At 43.9% G+C, this 23,840-nt stretch overlaps 1 protein-coding gene and 1 long non-coding RNA gene across 2 annotated transcripts in view; one reads left to right on the top strand and one right to left on the bottom strand.

Moving 5' to 3' along the window:
- The window catches only part of LOC146201538 (uncharacterized), an 88,764-nt gene that overhangs the window by 51,265 nt on the left and 13,659 nt on the right, over positions 1-23,840 (top strand). The window lies entirely within an intron of this gene.
- Positions 16,198-21,269, bottom strand: LOC146201540 (uncharacterized). Its single transcript, XM_084587626.1, has 4 exons — positions 21,068-21,269; positions 19,825-20,141; positions 18,977-19,201; positions 16,198-16,491 (listed from the first exon to the last, which is right to left on the bottom strand). Exons 1-3 carry the CDS (start codon positions 21,077-21,079, stop codon positions 18,991-18,993), a joined length of 540 nt encoding a protein of 179 aa, XP_084443752.1. The 5' UTR covers positions 21,080-21,269; the 3' UTR covers positions 16,198-16,491; positions 18,977-18,990.

The following is a 23,840-nucleotide window of genomic DNA, read 5'->3' as shown; positions in this document are numbered from 1 at the left end:
CTGTAACGTCTTCTTGTAGAATGACTATCAAGCTCCGTATATTGTTGTCTTTTCAGCTTTCAGGTTTCAGCTTTAATAGAGCCGAATGTTGCTCAGGCATATTTGGTCACTGTGAGGGGTTGGTCGACCTTGGTGGTGCCAAGCTGTAGTAAACAAACATTTAAAGAAAAATTATTTCTATTAGCTGTGATAAATGCGATGGCATAACATCCCCGTTATGAAGATTCATACATCAGAATCAGAATCAGTATTATTTTCCGCTGATCACATACCGATTGAATTCTTGGGCTAAAAGCCATATAGATATGGCTTGAAAAGAGGCCCAGGAACTATTTACATGGCAGCAGACGGCGAAACATGTGGTAAAAACAAGGGAACAGAGCAGAAATGACGTCATAAAAACAATATACGAAACATATATGTGTACGGGAGTACAGACATGTAACGAATTCACTTATTAAAAACCGAGACGCACATATTAAAAAATACAAAGCAAACATCTTTAAAGCGACAGGTTGAAATGTATGTACCGTATAACCAAACATAGCGTGCGTACCCTTCATGCCAAGCATTATAGCACACATAATGCGCGACTGCATGTACAATGCCAGATCACGCATGCCTTTCAAATTGATTGCTGGGCGCGAAAACATACTGTGGCGCCACCTCTCGGCAGCCCCGCGTGACGCACCAAGTGGGATAACGCGCGTTAACTCCTGCTGTACGATCGTTTCCTATGCAGTTTTGTTGCACGCTAATGCGGCATTCACATATTTTTTAGTTGTTTAGCCTTCGGTTTGTTCCTGTTTAAGTTTAATTTGAGGTAATATGTCCACTCATTCAGTAAGGCAGCAATAATTCATTGAGTCAGCTAGCTGCCGAAGCGTGGGCACGGCCGATAAGTATACTGGACGTGGACACGTACTGGCCAGCATTGTTGTTACAATTATGGAAGGAACTGAAGCGTCCACACAACCAGTCAGCAGCAAGCTGCCAGTGAATCTCAATTATAAGAATTCTTTGCTAGAGGAAGCAAAGCTGCCAGGCGCTTGAGAGATTCTGAGCGCCTGCAAATAGCGCCGGCGGAAGCGGTGCCCTCTCCCTTGAACATGGAGAATAGCAAAGTTAGATTGCGGTGAAGATGTGGTTTAAATTTTACAGCAAGTGTGAACACTTGCTTCCCACGCAGCGAGGTTTGGAGCACTGGATAGCGTCATTGGCACTCAGTTGGTTTGGGAGCACATGTTTGTTTTCTCCTCGCAAAGTTGTTTTGTCGACTCATACCTCAGCATATCACAACATGCAATGTTCTATCTCCCATTTATTCACGTACTCTGACATCTTAAATTACACCACCGCTGCAGATACTGCCTGAGAAAACTCGTCATGCATACCGCTCTCCGTGGCTGTAGACTCTTCACTTTCGTGAAACTTTTCCGTTCACGAAAGTTTCGCTTCATATTCAATAGCATCGGTCGATATAATTCTCTTGTGTCCATTATGTGACAGCGACACATGTCTAAAAAGTGCCCAACATTGAAAATGAATAATGGCACCTATTCCAGGCATTTAGAAACTATAATAATAATAATAATGATAATAATAATAATAATAATAATAATAATAATAATAATAATAATAATAATAATAATAATAATAATAATAATAATAATAATAATAATAATAATAATAATAATAATAATAATAATAATAATAATACTGCACCATTCTGCACCATTCTGAGTTAATGCAGGACTTTAGCTGCGTGGAAGGAGCTGATGTGGGTACCAGGTCGCCAGGGAGCTCAAGGATACGAAGGCGCACAGGCGTCGGCCCGAGCTTTCCTTCTCCGGAATTCTTTTACGTTATTCCTTACTGATATAATCTCCTCATCTATATTAAAAACGTATTCAGAGATACTCGAGCATTCGCGCTTTGAAAGGCAGAAACTCCCGAGGCTCCCTAGGGATCTTAATAAATCTGAAGGATGTCTCCTTTGAAGGCTACAAACTATTTCATTGAGTAATCAAGCTGCGCTTCATGACACTGAGTCCGAGTCTTACTCGACGCAGTACAAATTTTGTGGCCAGAAGGCAAACGTATATCATATGGTCTGGGTTTGGGCTTGTCAGCAAAATAACAGTATTGACAAAATAAATCAAGCTAAGTGGGAGGAGTGGGAGGTGGTCCTGTCCAGCTCGACCACAAGGAACAGCGAGCGTTCATCGAAAGAACACGGGCAGCGGGTTTTACCAAAGGTATCGCGGACTAGAGATCCGATCAACATTCCTTTAATGGAAGTCGTTGTGGCTTTCTATAAAACTTTTCATCATCATAAACACCATCTGCCATACTTGCCTTTAAGGCAACTTTGTCAGGGGGATGAAGGCGATGACATTCAAAGCCCAGCGTGAAAAAATTGGCCCCTTAGCATAGGAAGAAACCGGCTACCGATATGGCCTAGCAATAAAGAGAAAAAAAGCGACAAGGTACAGTGATCTAGCATAGTAGGCGGCGAAGCAGACCTGTTTGCCTTGGCCTTGTTGTGTGTGTGTGTGTGTGTGTGTGTGTGTGTGTGTGTGTGTGTGTGTGTGTGTGTGTGTGTGTGTGTGTGTGTGTGTGTGTGTGTGTGTGTGTGTGTGTGTGTGTGTGTGTGTGTGTGTGTGTGTGTGTGTGTGTGTGTGTGTGTGTGTGTGTGTGTGTGTGTGTGTGTGTGTGTGTGTGTGTGTGTGTGTGTGTGTGTGTGTGTGTGTGTGTGTGTGTGTGTGTGTGTGTGTGTGTGTGTGTGTGTGTGTGTGTGTGTGTGTGCGTGCGTGCGTGCGTGCGTGCGTGTGTGCGTGTGCGTGTGCGTGTGCGTGTGCGTGTGCGTGTGCGTGTGTGCGTGTGTGCGTGTGTGTGTGTGTGTGTGTGTGTGTGTGTGTGTGTGTGTGTGTGTGTGTGTGTGTGTGTGTGTGTGTGTGTGTGTGTGTGTGTGTGTGTGTGTGTGTGTGTGTGTGTGTGTGTGTGTGTGTGTGTGTGTGTGTGTGTGTGTGTGTGTGTGTGTGTGTGTGTGTGTGTGTGTGTGTGTGTGTGTGTGTGTGTGTGTGTGTGTGTGTGTGTGTGTGTGTGTGTGTGTGTGTGTGTGTGTGTGTGTGTGTGTGTGTGTGTGTGTGTGTGCAAAGGTGAAATAAGCTTCCATTTCACTTTTCGCAAATTGGCTCGTGATCTAGGGATCCTGATGCGTATGACAGCGCAAAACGTGCGGCATAAGGCGAAGCCAATGAGGTCCCGAGTCTGTCAGAGCATGATGCCGAGAGTCCTTTGCCAGCTTATGGAGGAGAAATAGGCTTGCATCTGGAGCCGGGGCTGTCAAGCACGTGGTAGCAAGCATTGCGTGTGCTTTTAAATGATTAGCCCATTGCTTGCATAATAAAAGGTCTAACTGCTGGAAAGTTTCCAGTGACACATTGTCAAGTTGTCCTTTCGTGGAACACGCTGCCATGGCGCGCTGTTTACCGCATATCAAGTGAACGACTCGCTCTTTCATCCTTACGAAATGTCGGCTCTGAGTGTTAGCTAAATTCTAATTGGTACCTTTCGAATTGCGACATTGCTTGCTCTGTCAGCAGGCAAATAATTACCGGCTAATAGCTGCACCAGCAACCATTTTCCCCCTAGCGGTGATTTCGGCGTGGTCCAGAGTGCGCAAGTATACAATAATTCGCCACAAATGTGTACTCTGAGCCAAGTTCGCTCGATGACGATGCCTGACCTTGCCAGAATGTGATGTCTTGACTGAAAATGATCCGGTCCCTCAGGCGGATGGATAGCATCCGCTTAATCAGCTCCTCTTCAGGTGTGCAGTTCAGCCGCCAGTTCAGTGGGTTTAGCTTTTTGCGCAGCCAGCTGTCTTCTCACAGTTGCAACGTCTGGCTGTATTGCCTGCATGCCCAGCGATCAAGCGACCGCGCTGTGCACCCAGCTCGTGCATCGCCTCGTGCTACCTTCGTTTTCATCAAAGAGAGCGAGCCATATAGCGGCCTTATGCCATGAAACTTTTAGAAACGCCTCTTGAAAAAGCATCCTTACATTCGTGCATCCGATTCATCGGCTGCAATTGCAATTTGCCAATCGTCCGTTCTCATCTTCAATAACGGCATGCTGAAGCAGAACCCGATCGCCGTCGAAGTCGTTTAACGGGGCTTGACTTTCGAAATAAATCATCATCGAAACACATGCCTGAACTGGGAGCTGAGTGGGCCGGGATGTTAAAAGGCGATTACGCTAAACAAGTACTTATTTCCCTGACCACAGAAAAGTAGAGAATTCCTCTTTCTCTCTTTCCACTTTCATTCCCACCTTCCTCCCTTCCCTTACGGCGCGGTTCGGGTGTCCACAGAGCAAGTGTGACAGTTACTGCGCCTTTCCCTTCCTGTGAACCAATTTAACTTTAACTTTAATACCGTTTTTTTTTTAATTCGAATTGACCCCGAAAAGTACATCTTTACAATTGAATCCAATGTAACTAATGTAGTAAAAGCTGAAACGAATACGCGTCGAATATATTTGCGGTTAATCGCTACTTCTGCGAATATTCTCACAAACACACAAAACAAAAAACAATTATACGTGTGGAACAGCGAAACGCAGCGGCGGCGTTGCAAGTATGCAATTAAAGCTGTAGGCGCCGAAAGACGCAATGTTTATCTCCGCTAGGAAACACGCAACACAAAGTCTGTATACTAACTCTGTAACTTCGTGCCATGCGCATCGAAAATTTCCTTTTGCATACTGATGACGACATCGAACGAACAAGCGTTCGGTCTCGATTGACCAGAGGAATGATAATGTGAGTTGTGGCCTCGGATATTGGCTACAGAGGCAGCGTTCGCTAAAGCTGGCTGAACCCTGTCACGTCGCGCAATTCTGAAGGACATATGCATGGGTCTTGTGAAAGCCGCTCCACGAATGAATCGCGGCAAGGCATCGAACTCTCCTGTTTGCAGGGACTGATCGTGGCGGCGTACTGTCCGGCGTCTCAGTGAGTCCTGTCCCGAAACAGTCGTCAAAAAATACTGTGGTGGGCCTTATTCGATCTTTTTCCAATTACGAGAAAGCCTTCAGACCACGCATTTGAATCGTTTCGAATAATTTAGGACGTGCATTATACCTTATTCATTCGGCGAATGGAATGGATGCACGTTAGAACCCGTATTTGAAAATTTCGGATATTCGCGCACCCTTAAACAAGAAAGGTAGTCAGGATAGAAGGAACGGGAATTCGAAAAAAAAAAGCCGCGATAAAACGCAATACTGAGTATCCGTAACACTTATATCTGAACCGTTATTTCCTAGCCAGCCAACGAAGATAGCACCTCGTTACACGAGTTGTTGCTTTTGTGACAGCATAACTTTACCAAACCCACCAAAAACTGGAAGATAGTTTCAAACTTCAAAACCTGCACAGTTTTCTGAATGCTTCCTCTTTTCCCACTCTAGAAAAGCAAACCGCTTTGTCTGCTCACCATAAAGGTCCCACATAGTGCGAACTTCGAAGGCCTTCGACATCCGGCTCTGTGGAAGCTCCACCGAGTAATAGCTCTGCAGTGATTAAAAATGCGAAGCTAGGCAGACTTCACGCTCGCGCGCCTTATTAGCCTTCGCCGCCCTCTTCCCATAGATCGGCTCCATTTCCTCGTAAGCTCTGGACCCAGCGTGCCCTGCGAAGAATACATGTGATTGTAAGTGGTTACTGGAATTTGACTAAAAAGCCATGGAACATCTTGTAATGTTACATTGGCTGCTTGCTTTCAAAGTAGTATGGTAATCGAGAATAACATATTTGTTACCCTGTTACCCAGGATCAAGCAGGTTTTCGGAAACGGTACTCTAATATCGATCATATCCATACCATCAACCAGGTGATAGAAAAATGCCCGGAATATAACCAGCCCTTATACATAGCATTCAGTGATTACGAAAAAGCATTTGACTCAATAGAAACCTCGGCGGTGATGCAGGCATTGCGAAATCAGGGGGTAGACGAGCCGTACGTGAAAGTGCTGGAAGGTATATATAGTGGCTGCACAGCAACCATAGTTCTGCATAAAGAAAGTAACAAAATTCCCATAAAGAAAGGTGTTAGGCAAGGAGACACAATCTCCCCAGTACTATTCACAGCTTGCTTAGAGTAAGTATTCAGAGACTTGGAATGGGAGCAGTTAGGGATAAGGGTATATGGAGAATACCTCAGTAATCTGCGATTTGCTGATGACATTGTCTTGCTAAGTAACTCGGGGGATGAACTGCAAATAATGATTGATGACCTAGAAAGGAAAAGTAGAAAGGTAGGCTTGAAAATGAATATGCAGAAGACTATGGTAATGTTAACAGCCTCGGGAAGGAACAGCAGTTTACGTTAGGTAGCGAAGCACTGGAAGTAGTAGGCGAATACGTCTACTTAGGACAGGTAGTAACCGCAGATCCGGACCGTGAAAAGGAAATAACAAGAAGATTAAGATTGGGATGGAGTGCATTTGGCAAGCACTCGCAGATTATGACTAGCAGCTTACCGGTATCGCTCAAGAGGAAAGTCTACAACAGTTGCGTCTTGCCTGTGCTCACATATATGGGGCTGAAACGTGGAGGCTAACCAAGAGAGTTCTGCTTAAGTTGAGGACAACCCAGAGGGCTATGGAACGAAAAATGGTAGAGCCAACATTAAGAGATAGGAAGCGTGCAGAGTGGGTCAGAGAAATAACTCAAGTTACTGACATTCTAGTGGAAATCAAGAAGAAATGGGCGTGGGCAGGACATGTAGTGCGAAGTGAGGATACCGATGGTCGCTTAGGGTAACAAATTGGATTCCAAGGGAAGGAAAGCGTAGCATAGGGCGCCAGAAAAATAGGTGGGCGGATGAGGTTAAGAAGTTCGCAGGGGTCAAGTGGATGCAACTAGCACAGAACCGGGGTAATTGGAGAAATATGGGAGAGGCCTTCGCCCTGCAGTGGTTATAGTCCGGCTGATGATGATGATGATGATGATGATGATGATGATGATGATGATGATGATGATGATGATGCCCTCAACACACAAGTCCATCACTAGCCCTCGGAATCGAATCCTGGCCGTGGCGGCCGCTTTTCGATGGAGACGAAAATCTAGGTGCCCTTGTGCTGTGCGATGTGAGAGCACGGTAAAGAACGTCAGGTGATCTAAATTTCCGGAGCCCTCCCTACAGCGTGTCTCATATCATGAGCCACTTTGGAACGTTAAACTACATGAACCAAATCAAACAAATCCATCACCGCAAAATGGCCTAGCGTGTCACTCTGGAACCCCTGCATAGCTGCCTTCTATTATTTTCATATTCAGTGCTAACTGCTTTGTACTTAGTACTGCATCATACTTTACGCTATTGTTCGAGCTTTAACCATTTAGATAAGCACTAGTAGAACACATCGTTCAGTGCACATAGCCATCCTATTTAAAAATAAGAAAGGTTTTAAAAACACGGCTAGTTTCATGCGTGAGAAAGCAACTGAAAGGGTAGCGCAGCCTTTAGTATTTTTATTTTATTCCCTCTTATATCGCAATTCATTCAGCACTTACTGGTTAACTGCTGAAATTTCGGCTTCGGGATAAAGCGACAATCTGAAAATTATTCGCAACTCGTAAACATTTCTCGCCACCTAGCAAACCTCCGAAATAAGGTCGACCCAGTTGTGCGAGATAGCTATTTATTAATTGTGGTAGGCCAGTTGGCCAGTAGGCCAACTGCATGGTTTGCGGCCCCCGTCGATGCGATCATCCTTCGATCTTCCTATTGAACACGCTTTTTTTTTTTTTCGCTAGGGTTCGACCAGACAAGTGCGGTGAAAAATCAAGGCACGCACGTTACCATAAAATTTGCGAGTCCTTAATGCCTACAAAAACAAAACGCGAAATAGGGCTCGTGCTAGCTTCCCCAAGCGACCACTGAAACATTTCCTTCCAGACGATATATAGTTTGTGATAGCTGTTCGCTTTACCTTCCGATAGTCTTGCCACTTAGAGTGTGCATTTCATTTAGAATTCTGAAAATGCTACCAGAAAAATACGAAGAAACATAAGTCATTCGGTAAATTGAAATCGGCATCGCTTCTCGAAGCGTGCCAGCGCGGTGAGGAGCCTGGGCTAGCTGCCAATCGATTCTGTGCTATCTGTGCCTTCGCATGTTTAAAAATCAATAACATAAAATAAAGCAGTTCATTCACCTTTAAAAAAAAAAAATACACTGGATATCCGAGTAGGCATAGAATAGGTTTAAAGGGGTTCTGAAATATAATTTGAGTGCATTTTTTAGCTTTGTTGCAATTGTTGATTTATGGCTATAGTATCAGCACCAGACTAACAAGCATATTTGGGTATTTCATATTTTAATTTATTTATTTGGTTGGTTAGTTTGTGGGGTTTAACTTTCCATAGTGACTCAGGCTATGACAGCCGCCATATATATTTTAATTTGCTCGAGAACCGAAATCATGGTACTGATGGTGTCTGCACACAGTGGCGGTTCTTTGTAGCGGATATGCCGTCCACTGGCGTCCGTTTGACGATTGAATAAATAGCAAATGCACTGAAAATTGTGTTCATTAGGAAAAGCTGTTATGTCACTCTGTATTTTATATTAAGGCAATGAATACAACATGTTTTCTTTACACGAAGGCACTGCAAAGCAAGTGGCATAAAAGCACCGGGAGAGGCGCTGGTTACTACTTTGCATCAAAGACTTTCTCGTCCTATACTCGTGGAACTCTGGCTATGTAGCCAAAGTTAGGCAGGAAAGAATTGGACGACCTCGTCAGTCGCTCCTCGCTCTTTTAGGACGCCTGGGGATACAGAGAAATGGACAATCACGGAGCGAGCTCACGAGAAAAGCCTTATAGCGTGGAGCGCAGGGTGACAAAGGGATGTTTCCTTCCTAGTCTGCTCCAGATCTCTTTATTCTTCATTCTATTTCCGCGAGGTGCCATTTAAGAGAGCTCGTCAGCTATAGCAAAGGCGTATTACAGCGACCGGGAAACCATGAGAAGCCATCTTACTCGTCGCTGTAGTGACCTGCTCATGTAGGCTGTTTCGATTGGTCCCGCACGTGTCGTCATTGGGCAAGTGAAATGGGAAAGCGAAGACTGGAAAAATTGAGTTGATGGCCCATTTTTGGTTTGTTTGTTTTTCGAAAATTTATTCCTTAATAGCTCGAGTTCTAGTGCACCGACCGCTATAATTCTTTTTTATTTGTTTTCTGCTTGAAAAGAAGAATTATCCTAAAGCGTATCAGACAAGCCTCGCTGGACCTTTTAAGCTCCAGCGCCAGCAAGGGATTTAAATATCGAGAAATTTTTTTTTCCTTGCGTCTAAATTTTGATGCAACATGCATGGCCGAAGTAAACTGGTGGGGAAGGCTGAGCCCAAAGGCGGTTTAGCGCGACTGCAGCACTGCCATAGCTAACTAAAGGAATTATAAAACTACAAATCGCCTTGCTGGGTGCTTGCGAAGGAGGCAACGAAGCAATTCCTTATCGCTGCCGTTCCGGTGTCTACGTTGGTGCACCCGGGAATGGTACGAAGTTAGCTCACTTGTCTAAAAACGTACTGAATGCGAAGTTTTCGCCTTGCATGCGAGCTGCTTCTCAGCCATTGCTATTAGGTAGGATGCTTCCCAGTTTTCTCGTTCTGCGTGCGGCCAGCGCTGTTTTGTTGCGACATTGTGGCACATTTTCTCGCACGTTTTTCATTTTTTTTTCAAAGCGCTTGGCCCTTATAAAACTGAGATTGAGGCATGCGAAGGACTGACACACCGTGCAACAGCGATGACTCTATACCACCGGTGTCACACTACATTGTTTCCCGTATGACTTTCACACGTGAGCTTCCGTCTGCATGTGTAGTCTGCCTTACGTGTGTGCATTGGTAATTTGCATAAGTTGGTAAATGTTGGCTTGGTTGTACGCTTTGCTGGCATGCTTTATAATGGTATTTGTGGGCTTGATATAATAAAGCTCGACTATTTTCGAGATATTGTTGTTAGAAACTGTATTGTGAATTGTGCGTTTACGCCACAGCTTTACAGGTCATGCTGTACAAGTATACTGAGCCTGTCTCTCTGGAGGAGGGGCTGGTTTGCTCCCTTCCTGAGCCGTCCTCTAATTGCTGGATATAATTGTCAAGTGCACTCAAAGAGCAGGATTCGAGTCCAATATAGCGACAAAGGTTTGTCGAGCGCTGAAAGGTACCCTTCAAAAAAAGTCCTCGAAAATACGACAGGATGCATCCAGAAAAATTACACTTTATAATCCGCGCCAATGTTATACGTAGTTCTGATGTCATTCAACGTCACTAACTTTAGTTGGTCCCCCAGTTTTCAGAGAGCGCTGAAGTACGGGAGTATGGGAGTCTATGGAGCCTGTAGGGGGACTAGACGGGAATGAAAAACAACTGCCGATCTCGATGCGCTCACTCGATCCTTCCTAACAGCCTGAGCAGGCACCGAGGGGTCAATGCATTTTTTTTTATGCGCTTCGCAACCGCTGATCTCTGGGCGCTGCAAGCCAACCCGTGTCAGGGGTGCTGCGGCTGCGCCGGGGTACGTTTTAAGGAGCAAGTCGGAATGCACGTGGGTCCATTTTTTTGCATGCTGCTTTTGCCGCTGCTCATGCTGTGCGCTTCAAGCTTCGAGCGCCTTGCTGAGAAGATCACGTGTCTTGGTAAGTTTCTGCATCTGACTTTTCATGGATACTCGTCTCGAAAACTTGTGAAGTGAAGCTGCGCCTATTAGTGGCTATTTGTCAGGCGCGGTCCGGAAAGACTTCCGGTGTGTCATTTCATCAGTTTCCACTTGACCAGGAACACTGCTGCAAATGGCAAATAACATTTCTCTGGAAAATCTTGTCATTAATGACAAAACACCGTCGACTACAGTATGCAGCCAGCACTTTTTGAAGAGTGACTATGTCACTGATCGCAGAATAAGAAAGCTGGTTCCTGGTGCAGTGCCAACCGTATTTGAAGGGTATCCTTCTTACCTAGCACTCAGTGCAAAGAAAGCGCGTAGGACCCCAAAACTTCACGACCCTGCTTCTTCTAAGAAAGCATCAAAACTAAAGGCAAGAGTCAAAATGCGAGGGTGCAGTACTAGAGTAGTCGGAAAATGAGGCTGCCATAGGCACGCAAACAACAAACAGTGAGCAAGTCGTCACCTTTTAATGATAGCAAGGCTGCGTTCAGAGGTAGCGTACTATCGTTCCAATTGCTCAAAGCGCCGAGGTAATCAGAAGCATAGAGGGAGGTAAACTCTTCATATTGTGACGCAAACGCTACTCAGCTGTCAAAAATACTGCTTCAGACGCCGAAAGAGGAGAGAAAAAGGCTGTTTTCCTGTTTCACCAAGTTTACGGGTACCAGAAGAAATTCCAGTCGTATTCCGAAGAAGTAATCAGAGAGTGTATCATTTGGCGCTTTCTTTCGCCGAAAGGCTATGATCATGCCCGTTACCAATATGCTGACTCAGCCATAAGAGTGTACACTGCAACGCTATGTTGGTCCCAGCACAACTTCTTCAGGAATTAGTGGGAAAGAAGGAAGGCGGCTGGCAAGCGTCAAGTCATTGACCCAAAGCCGAAGCTTATTGTGCTCCGTCCTCTTCGGACGTGCCATGTATTCCAGTCCGTAATATAGTCCTTTCTGTGCTCCTCAAAAAATGTAGTAGTCTCTTCACTGTATAAAATAATAAAGAACCCACAGTTTAAAGTTATCCCAGGGAGCCTTCGCTACCAATGTACATCTACCTCGCAACATGTACAGGCACGTTACCTGCATTCGGAATTAAGGAATCATCAATTTTGGGTTTCTTGGGGCAGGATTTCACTCACCTAATATGTAAATTAAACACATAGTTATAGTTTAGTTATGTTCGATTAAAAAGATAGAGGGACTTACCAAGGCCCTCACACAACTGAGCTTAGAACCAAGGAATAAAAAAATCTAGAATAGGGAGTGAGATTCGTTTTAGGAAATTATAACCGAATGCTTAACATAAATGAAAAGAAACATGAACTCAAATGGCAAGAGCTGTGTGAGCGCAGCAGAAATGTTAGTATAAAATGTTTCATAGCATTTATTATTCTTGGACAGGCGTGAACCGCGAAGTGCACACCCATGCAGCAGGCTATATATCAAAGTGATTGGATCACTACCTAAAATTCAGGGAATTTTCTTGCAGCTCTGGTGAAGTATTCTGTTATCCTTTTTTTGTTGTACGAACTGTCCAAGATTAGAACAGTTTGCCGTATAGCAGTGTGCATATGCATGTTACTTTTTATCCGGCATCTAATTAATTTGTGACGTCATTCTTAACGTATGTAGAGCCCCTGTTCCAATTCCGCAAATAACAGCTGTCATGAAACGAAATGTACAACTAAAGCTATTTGCAGATGGATGCTTAATTTATTATACAGTTAGAAACACGGGAGACCAGCTTGGAATTAACATTTACGGGTCTTAAGCGAATGGTACAAAAAAAAATGGAACATGGAAGTAAATTATTCGAAATCAACTTACACGGAACTTTTTTTTCGTTCTCATATTTTACTGGAACGTAAGCCAGTTTAAGTATCTGGGAATGACAATAACACACAATTTAAATTGTGGCACACATACAGAAGATTTATGTTCAAAAGCATACCAGAGGGTATGTTTCTTGAGAACAAAAAAAAAAAAAAAGCATAGAGCATGCTACACCGAGATATAAGACTAACTGCATATAAATATTTTGTAATGACAGTCCTTGAGTACATATCAGTAGTATGCAGTCATAATTAAAGTTATTTAAAGAAACAATTAGAAAGCGTTCAGAGATACACAGTACGCTTTATTTGCGGTCGATATCGATATCGAAGGACAGACTGAGTCATGGATATGCTCACTTTTCGTAGCTTTGATTTATTAGAAATACGCAGACAAAAAAAAAAATTGGCTGGAGATATTTTTCCAGATGATCCAAGGACAGATAAATGTTCAGAAAGAAACATTCCAGCCGTACTACGCCCGTAGTAAAACCTTCAAACATTCCTTCTTCCCCTCCTGTAATTGACATGTGGAGTTGGGGAATGTGTGCCAATGTGTGTTGGGGAACAGAGTGATCTGCATGAATTCGAACAATCTCTGGATAACCACCTGCTTGAATGTGCCACTTGATGCTTGTGTGAATGTACCGTTTGATGCTGTATGTATTCATTGCTTGCGAATATTGTTGTTTTTGTATGAAATTTCTCATGCCCTTTTTGTTAGGACCCTCACACGAGGGTTGACAGTATTGTTAATATAAAGAAATAAATTACCTGCTGGGCGATACAGGTAGCCAGGTAGCCAATAAACAATATACAACGACACGTAACGCATCCTCAGCGATGACCTCTCACATCATCGGACCTCTTGGCACTTCTCACGGTTCAGTTAAGAATGTTTCATCACGTTGATCGGCTCACAATGAATTGTAGGTTGTGTTTATGCCACAAGGGAAAACGTGTAAAGGGCGACATCTTGTGCTCGGACAAAACAAGCGCAGGTGCAAGTATTTGCTGCGAGAAACATATTCGATTCGGTCTCGTGATCGGAGGGAAGAGTTGGAAAAGTTGGAGCCGTTGCTCTTGTAGAACTGACCTGGGCCGAAATGGAATACATCATAATAATAATAATAATCATCATCATCGCCCGCCGATTATACCCCCTGCATGGAAAATGTATCATTCATATGCCTTCTATTAACCCGGTTTTGTGCTAGCTGCATCCTAATGACTCCTACAAACTTCTTAATTTCCTCTGCGCACCTTAATTTCTCTTGCCACCTGCTACGCTTTCCTTCCCTTGAAAGCCAATTTGTTAACCTGAGAGACTATCGATTATTCTTCCTTCACATTATGTGTTCTGCCCATGCCAATTTCTTCTTCTTTATTTCAACTTGAATGTCATTAACACGAGTTTGCTCCGCGATCCGCTCTCCACGCTTCCTGTCTTTTAAGGTTACACCTACCATTTTCTATTTTATAGCTCTGATTTATTCTTAACTTAAAGCCTTTTTTGTTAGCATCCATGTTTGGGCACCACAGGCGAGAGCCGGTAAGATACGGCTGTGACATGCTTTCCTCTTAAGAGATCTGGTTGTCATTCATGATCTGAGAGTACTTGCCAAATGCGCTCTATCCCATTTTGTTTAACTTTAGTTATTTTTTTTCCGTGGTCCGGATCTGCGGTTAGTACCCACCTTAAATAGCCGTATTCCTTGTACCACTTCCAGCGCCTCGGTACCTTTTGTAAATTGCTGCTCCTTTTCGAGGTTCCTCAACATTACCTTAGCCTTCTGCATATTCCCTTTAGGTCAAACTTTTTTCCTTACCTGTTTGGGTTATTTATCATTATTTGCAATTCGTCTCTTAGATACTTATAGCGCAATCCAATCAACGGAGCGCAGATTCTTGATATATTTCATTAACAATTATCTTTAATGCACCATTCCGGTCTCTGAGCACTTCCGCTGAGCAAGCGGTAAATAATACTGAAAAAATCGTGCCTCCCAGCCTGGCACCCTTCTTTATGAAACTTTTATTGCTTTCTGTATCGCTTTCAGTACTTCCACATATGGCTCATTGACACCCTGATTTCGCAATACTTGCATGATTTCTCAGGTTTACACAGAGTCAAATGACTTTTCGTAATCTAAGAATGCTGTGTTTAAGGGTTATTAGGTACAGAGCATTTTTCTGTCATCTGTTTTACAGTGTCGATATAATCACCACATTATATGATCTGCTAAAGGAATATATAAGCAGCCAAAAAGGCTAGACATTGCCCGTGGCCTCCAAACAGTAAAGTGCACTGAGGAAACCAAGAAGTTATACCTGACGCTGAGCCCAAACCCAACTATAGGAGTCGTTAAAAGCACCTGAAAAGGTTCAACGCTGAGACATGGCGGCTTGCTTGGAACTGTTGCGTTGTACCGATACACTTGGGTATTTTTAAACATTTTTATTCGTTTCCCCTTTTTGTTTTCGCCTTCGAAATTCGTATACAGAAACATAGTTTTATATTAAGCTTCAAATGTGACTACCGCTGATTTCTACTGGGGCAAACATCTATGAGAGAGGGCGCCAGAATTTTTATTTTCTATTATTTTCATTTTTTTTTTAGGCAGAAAGATCACATTCTGAATGGATACAAAGAGTAAGCAGAGAGCGTCGTTCATGATTACACAGTTTTTATTTTCACCGGCTTCTTAATATTTAGTAGGATGCAACACAAAAAGGAAGCGGCAAATACCCCTAGAAGGAGGCCCTCTTAATGATGGCATTAAGCGATTGTCATGACTTCGCTAAGAATGCCCTCGCATCTTCTTGTGTCACATATAGGAAGGCGTTGGTAGGCGCAAGGTGATTACACCAGGGATTAAGCGGATAAATTTGACGTTTTGATAATTGACCATGCCCCTTACTGCAGTCTCTTTTTTGAGAGGCACTTGCCGAGCATTGTTGCATGTGACTGCAGATATACGGACTTCAACCATCGGTGCGTCGCTCCCAATGATGAAATAGAAATTTGAGCAAGCCTCCGAGCGCGATGCGCAGTGCGCGTGCGCAGGTAGAAAAAGTAGTCGACCAGCAACTCAGGCGAGAAAAATCGACCAAGAACACTAGAGAGAAAACGCACGCGCCCATGTAGTACCCCGCAGCGTTACCTTGCTCATAAAAAAATTTCGCGTACAGAATTGAAGCAGCTGTCCTGTGTGTTTGAAGCAATCGGGAAGCACTGGTGTCGCCTAAATAGTCCTGGCGACAAACACAAAGCTGAAAAGTCAGGTGATATGGGGCAGCCAGGCCTATGTGCTGGATGATCCTCGAGAACTCGTAGAAACGATATATATGCTAGGCAGAGCAGCCACACTATGAAGGCCACCGAGGGAACTGCTAAATGTTTGCCGTTTCCAAATCAAAGACATATATATATATATATATAGAGACATATAGAGACATATAGACACATATGTGTCTATATGTCTCCTCCCGTAGACATATAGAGGGCGCTGCTAGTTCACAAATTTAGGCTCGCACTCATAGCAGCACCACTGCTTTGAGACCCTACATGGAGTTGTGAGACATTATTTCGCTGTTGGAGATGAAACGACCAAACTTGACTAAAATAAATATATTTATTACGGCACTTTTCGTGCAAAAACGCCTTAACACAGATATGTACATTGCACTTATATGTACATTTCACCGCAGTGCTGATTGGTCAGAAGAGTTTTGAAACAGGCAGCACATCACTTTGTCGTTCGAGGACCCTCCTTTTGTGTACAGTTTATGTGGACACGCATTCTATGCATATCTCCAACGTTGTATACGGCAGTAATCTCATATGCAATCGTCCAGGCGAGAGAGGCGAGAATATGATGACTCATGGCTGCTTGCTGCATCGTGGCACCTGAAAACAAAGGTGAGCTTTAGTGAAAGAGCTAAAGTTCAACTCGTAAATTCAGCAATGTTCGACACAAGTTTATCACCATACAAGAAACATTCAGATCGCTAATGTGGTTCTGCTGCTTGGATATCGCAAGCATGTCCTACTGTACGAAGAACAACTCACGCAAGTAATGACATTAGTGGCATTACTTTTATGAATTGTTCTAAGGAGCAAGTGGCTTTAAGAATCGATGCATCACTACTCTGCTCTCTATTGAAGCTTTAGTGCAAGTGGTAATAAAGTTACTCATCCCGCAGAAGCAAACGTTGAACTTCGAGTGAAAGTTAACGAGAATAGGAGTGGCGCCTCAGCTCGCTGCCGCACTAAGGGTACAACACCTACAAAGGTTAGCCTTTGTTTCCTTCTGGGCTTCACCTTCACATTTCTGGATGCAAGCATTGTGCTCCCTCCCAGGTTTTAAATGGTGTGTTGTGTTTCTTATACGTATTTAAGGGTTAGACATTTCGCTTTAGGCTGAAAAAAAAAAAAGAAGGATAAAAGCACGCCACATTCAGCTCACAAAACTTAATTTCGACCGAAAAAGGTCAGTTTCCTTGACATGCAAGGCATATACAGCTGGCCATCTATGTCTGAAGGCACGCTTTTATTATTTTTTTTTTATTAGCCACGCAGTTGTACAGTTCGAGGTAAAGCTGCCCTATAGTTTAAACATCTATGCGCACTATGGAGAACTACCTTCAAATCGCTCACTACTTCAGCATTTTTTGTTCAATATCATCACCCGCTTAGAGCAGCTAGCCTATTAAGTATATTAAATGCAGGTAAGCGGATACGTGCCCGGCCGTCATTTAAAAGTTTCATGATTTGGGTAGCACGTTTACTGAGCGGCGGTTCCTTCCCTGCCATCAGCACGCCGACCATGTGATGCAGCGGCTCCCTTACTCTCAACCACTGCTCAAGCCAGTGCCACAAACCAGAGATATGCTCTTTGAAGTGAACTCCTACTTGCATTCTTGTCTGACGGCTATCTAACTTTACTTGCTTTGCTCTGTTATACAAAAGAGCGATTCCTTCGGAAGCACAGCTTGGTATGCTGCAGTTTGCACGCTAATTACTGGTGCATAAACTGCTTACGCTAATAAAGACGTCCTGATAGACTATGTAACTTCTGACTCCAAAGGATTGCCGAGATATAACGATATAACGCCGGAAATCATCAGTTATTATTTCGCCTAAAGTAATATTCGGAGAAAATAATTCTTTTTTTGAAGTAAACAATGAAAAATCTCTAACTAATTATAAAAAAATAACAACCAAGAACCCATCTCCACCTAATGTATTACGACTGTTATTTGATCTTTAATTTTGTGCCTTGTTTTTCTCTCATCTGTCCCTCTTTCCTATTATTTCATTCCTATCGTATATAAATATAGGGCTGTGTAATCATACACCAGTGTATGAACATGCGGCAGTTTCCGCAGCCGGCAGTACTCTTCTTTTTTGTATTCTTATATTAGAATAAAATGACACTACTGCTACTATTCCTGGTACTACTACTACTACTACTGCGTATGCTTCTGCTAGTCTGCTACAACTTATAAAATATGGTAGCGCTCTAAATTCTACGGATAGTGTAAGATACTGCCTGCTTTTCAGAGCTGCAGACACAACGCTGGGGTCTGTGATTGTATACGGCACCTAATTTATTGTACACAGGTCTGTCGCAGTTGGCGAGGTAATGCGTTGGCGTCCCTCATGAACCGCTCTTTTGGGCCAGCAGCTTTGAGAAATCAGCCCATTATTTCAGCCTAGCGGGTCTTTCTTGGGTGTTCTACACTGCAGCAGCCATCCTTGAAGTGGAGCTGCACAATTTCTTCGATAATACTCAGGGATGAAAGAACGCCTACTGCATGAACAAGAGGCTTAAATAGCGGACAAAAATGGAACGAAGACGATCGATGAACTGTTGGCACATGATTTCATTTGAAGCTTCTTATTGTTGACAGCGCTTGGTTTGGTTTGTGGGGTTTGGTTTGGTTTGGTTTGTGGGGTTTAACGTCCCAAAGCGACTCAGGACTCGCCAAAGTATTGCATCGTCCCAAAGCGATGCAATACCTGTATTTCGAATGCATTGCCGTGATGCACAACCTACATAAACGGCGAATAAATTTTCCTCATCTGTTATCTTTTTTTCTTTCAGAAGGCCTATTTGTTGTCGCAATGAATGACCAGCCGATAAGAAGTTTCAGTCAAATGCTAGCGAGCCGTCTGTCAAAATAACGTTTGCGTGGGAAAGCTAGATAGCAGAGGTTGCCACTGCGCATCACAGCGAAAATACGAAACTTAAAAGAGTGATTGACGCCAAAGCAGGAATTTTGTTGTGGACATCTGCATACATGTGCTTGAACGATTCACGGCAGTTTTAAATGCAACAAGAAAAAAAAAAAGATGATGAATAACTATGTACAGGGAATGTGTAAAGCACCTCAACTCCTTAGCTCAGCCGGTGAATCCTGTGCTGAACTGCTTGCCACCGGATCCTTGTTCCTGGTTTTTGTACTCGTTGCCGAAGCTCGACTGCCCCATGGCGCGGTTCGCGCCCTCGTTCTGGTTGAGGCCAAAACTCTCACGATCCCCGTAAGTCTGGACGTTGCCGTAGTCACGCCTGTTGGAGCCACCCACGTTGTAGTTGAATCCACCTTGGCCGTACCTGAAGACATTGAATCGTTCAATCATTTAGTCATTTAGTCAGTCACTGAGCCAATGAGTCACTCAGTCAAACAGTCAGACAATGCATCTATCATAGTACTTTTACAATAAATACTCAGCCCCGCAGCCAATACCAAAGACATTTTGTGAACCTGTTGACCAAATCTTGTATTATCGTAGCAGTGCATTAACGAACTCATTAAGCGTCATCGATCCGCCTGCCGCGAGATTTTACTTCGTCAGACATGACCTGAAAAAGCTGGATTTCTTTGTGTCTTCCCAGCAGATGAGACCGTTTGTGGGCGCGTGCAGGGATCCACAACTACTGAAGCCAGATAAATGCTAGCAAGGATATACAGAGGCCTGTGTTAATTGAAACAATAGCAATTACTGAACTCGGATGACACAGGCCGCTTAACGTCTAAGACCACACCCGTGAATATTTATTTTTCTAAAAAAATCAGCTATACAATATCTGATTTACCGCAGAGCTGTTCGTTTTCACAGGTATAAGCGCAAAGTGGGTAATTGTCAGACAAGCACTCTTCTATAATTAGTACCTAACTAGGCTAATTATCACCTTCTTCATACTTCGAATTACAAATAAGTCATGTGTTTTCATACCTGTTGCCCTCGCTTCCCGTCTGGAAGCTACCGCCCCTGTTGAAGCCGCTGCCGTACTGCCCGCCCGCCAAGCCCGGGCCTAAGCCGCCACCGGCGCCAGGACCGTAGCCTCCTCCCAAGCCTCCGGGGCCTCCAAAACCTGGTCCACCTTTAAACCCTCGGCCACCGTGATGGCGACCGCGTCCACGCCCACGTCCGAAACCAGTCCTGCCTTCAACGCCTTCTTCCTGGCCGTCGGCAGCAGGGCTATCTTTTTTTTCTTCGGCTGGAGCAGCAAGAGCCACTGCCAGAACGGCCAAGCCAAATGCAAGCAGAAGCTGAAAAGGACAAACAAGGAAAGCACAGATATTTCGATAAAGCCTTTATTGGCGGCGTTTGCAAAGCTTGCATCTAAATGTTATTTCAAATAACCGAGGTAGGCTGTTCTTTTTTTTAAAGAAAGAGTATATAACTGATTAAATATTCTCGTATACCACCCATCTTGAACCTTTATGATTAAAGCGCGTTTTATTTGTATTTAAAAACAAGCACAATTAATTTTTAACTAAATAGAAAGCTCCGTAGTGGGTGCCTAAATGTTAGCTTAGGGAAGGATGTTTGCAACGTTGTCCAATGTTTTCTTGTCCAGCTTTTCAGCTGCGATTCCAAGTGGATTTACCAGCTGCTAAGCATGAAAACAAAACCTTTTTGAGACTTGGAGGCAAGCTCAACGTTATCAGTGTTATATATAACAGTGAGCTGGCCACCAGTGACGTAGAAGCTTCGCGCAAAATATCCGCATTTCCCCACGACGGCGATGCAACACCCAGGCGGATGCGGGTCCGGTGCACCACTCATCGAAATTCAGTAAAGACTCGTAGTTTTCAAGCATGAAAATATTTTGTCCTTTTTTGCCAGACCCTTCACCAGTTGGAGAGAGCATAAGCATCACTATATTTTTACAAAAACAATCCCAGATGCCTAATAAATGTGCTAGAGAATATAAAACACCGAAACATTTATCTGCAACTTGAAAGGTAGCTCCTTTGCCCAAGTTTCTGTCAAACTCCCAGGCAGGGAAAGCAAAACACTTCGTGGCGAAATCTCGCACTCTTGCGCAAGGTTGGTGCAACTCGAAGCCTTTGTGGCATTCAATTTCCATTCAGTGCCCCAGTTTCCGGCAAAAAAGCGCTACTGTAATCAGAGCTAGTTTTGCATCACATGCACGATAAATACACAAGATCGAGATGAGAAGCGCACTTACAATGCCACGCATGTTCGGAAGTAGCAAGTGGTCGCTGAGGAAAATGGAAGCTTCGGCTGAACCTCGAAGGCTGCGTGTGGAGGTCTTGCCAGGTAGATGCGGAAAAAAACGTTGCTTTTATAATCCTGGCGGTCTTGAGACATCGAGAGAGTGCGGGGAATCCCCCCTTTCCGGCGAGTAGCGGCCACGGTGGCCCGTGCAACAACCTTGTACGCCAGGAGTGTGCCAAGGTGGGAATTGAGCAACGTGTTCTCTCCCTCACGGCTCTCTTTCCTGTACGCTCTCGTATAGGAAATGAATGCACGCGCGGAGACACGCACGTGCAGATGAACACGTGACCGTCGTCGCTACGACGCGGCGGAGAACTGAAGGAGATAGAGACTCTGTTACGTCGGCAAGGAGCGAGGGAAGGAGAGATGAAAGGGAAGACCTTGAGACAAACGACAGAAATGGAACGAACGCTCCCGGATTACAGATCGGAACATGTAAATTCTGCGGGGATGCCTCGATGTCTTGATGTGTCATCAATGACGTCTGTATTAGTAGTTAAAACGAATGGGGGGCAGCGATTTAATGGAAAATGTCGGTTATGACATCACACACAGTTAGAATGCGAAGCGGGTTCTTTCGCTGAAGGTTTTCTGCCGAAGAGTGGAAATCTGGGACAAATGATGCATGTTTTTCGAGGAAACCAGTCTAAGAGACGACGAACTATGTCGAATACCTCTCAAGGACGAAGCGACAAATGCACTCGTTCAGAGGAGACTCTCCTGGCAGTGGCATGAACTGAGTGTCGGGATCCCTTGCTCATGTGACATCGCAGAAGGGCTCTAGGTGCAAGGGTAAAGATCACAGATTATCGGGACTAACCACGACGGCACAACAATCGGTCGACTCCATTAGCTCCAGGACATTTTTAGTGAAATTTGGTGCTCCATTCTTGAGTTATGCCCATGTATATGGAAAGAAAAAGACAGGATAGGGCGCCTCATCTCCTGCATTTTTGTGCGTAGTTTCCTAGAGAACATATTCCCTAGTTGTGCTGTACTAATTGGTTTCTACTTGTATGGACGAGCATTTTTGAAAGCAGAGAAAAACAATTATCCTGCTTGCGTATCGTTCTCGTCGCCCAATTAACAAATTCCTCTTTCCAGAATTTTTAAACGTTATGTGGCAGCAAATAATTTTTGCCGCCTCCTGACAAATTATCACTTGGCGAAATATCACTCCCCCCCCCCCCCCCCCCCCACGTTGCTCCCGCCGTGCAACGGACAAAGGAAATCTGCATATGAAAGGTTATAACAAAAACACCGCCATTATGTAATCTATAGGTCTGGCCATAAAAGCATCTCTGTGACTGGAGAGCAGAAGCTTTCAAAGCCATTTGAACTGCAAATTCATTTCGTGGTTGAACGTGTCTGAGGCCTAGGGTAACTGAAAGGGAACCAGACCGAAAGCTTTTCCTTGAATAATGGAGCATTTAAAATAGATTTCGTACATTACAACGTAAAATATCCGCTCTTTTAGGGTACTACCATTAGACTTCCAGGTCCAGCAACAATGGCAACTAGCCTATCGGTTGTAGGTCTCAGTTTGGAGTGTCAATACTAGGAGATATGACCAACATTCTCGTCTCCTATTTGGCAAATCCAGGCTAAGTAATTAGTCATAAGTAATTGCTAATCAGAACTGATTACTCAATTCAGCAATCCCGTCAATCGATGTGGTGTTCAAGATTTAAAAAGAAAAAAAAAAATACGGGTGTCCGTATTCAATAACAACCACCTATATATGTGGCTCGAAGAGGGGCCTGTATGAAAGTTTTTTGGATGACAATAAAACAACTAAAACAAATTGTGACCATGTTCTAAAATGTTAATATTACTTAATGGATGGGTTTTCCTGCAAAAAAAAAAAAAGTTCGCAGCTAAGCATGCTATGAAAAAAAAAAGAATTTCTTAATTTATTGTTTACTGCTAAAACGCTGCTGCGTGATGCGTTAAGCTGAGCTTGTAGTATTAAGCGATCGACCAAGGGAAGTTTGGTGTACGTATTGGTGATACAAGCATTTGTTCCGTTTATGAAACGTTAAATAAATCCGCGGTACTCTGCACGCACAGGCATATTTACCACGTTCCTGCGAAACACCCACAGTTCAATTTGCACGCTCCAAGGCGCAGTCTGTTGCGTGTACAGAGTTGTGTACTGCAGACTGAAACTTGCCCTAGCCAGATTTCGAATAGTCCTCTAATACAACACTTCACTAATCAAGCCAGAATGTAAAGAAGACAAAACTTCCGCAGGCATCTGTCAAATGCATTCTATACACATAAAAATTACCGAATCTTATTTCCCTCGAACTTTTGCGGAGCTTCGGCGGCAACGAACTCTCTAGGTTGCTAGGTTGCTAATCGCTGTGTAGTCCAATTTTCCCTTCCGTCTTCCACATGCACTTCTTGTGAGGGTGCTTCTAACAATTAGTGACTCAGCCAAGCCACCTTCGCATTTAGTCGGAAACTATTCGCTGTCTTAGGAAAATGAAGAAATAAAATACTCACTCCCCGATGATCACTCAATAATATTTACTGCTATCAATCGACCTGTGCTTTGGGAGTTTTGTAAATGCAGGGAGTACTCTTAGTGTTCTATGTGAATGGAGAACTCGGCGAGGCTCGTCGAAAAGGGGAAAAACCAAGGTGATGGAATGAGACATACCTAGGTGGAAAAAAGTCGCAAGCAAGCAGCTGCATAAACTGTCTTCTGAGGCACCCTC

Source organism: Amblyomma maculatum, chromosome 1 (assembly GCF_055883805.1).
Source record: "Amblyomma maculatum isolate TAMU_Amacu chromosome 1, ASM5588380v1, whole genome shotgun sequence".
Taxonomy (NCBI): domain Eukaryota; kingdom Metazoa; phylum Arthropoda; class Arachnida; order Ixodida; family Ixodidae; genus Amblyomma; species Amblyomma maculatum.
The sequence above is the reverse complement of the archived record's forward strand: the minus strand, read 5'-3'. Positions and strand labels throughout refer to the sequence as shown.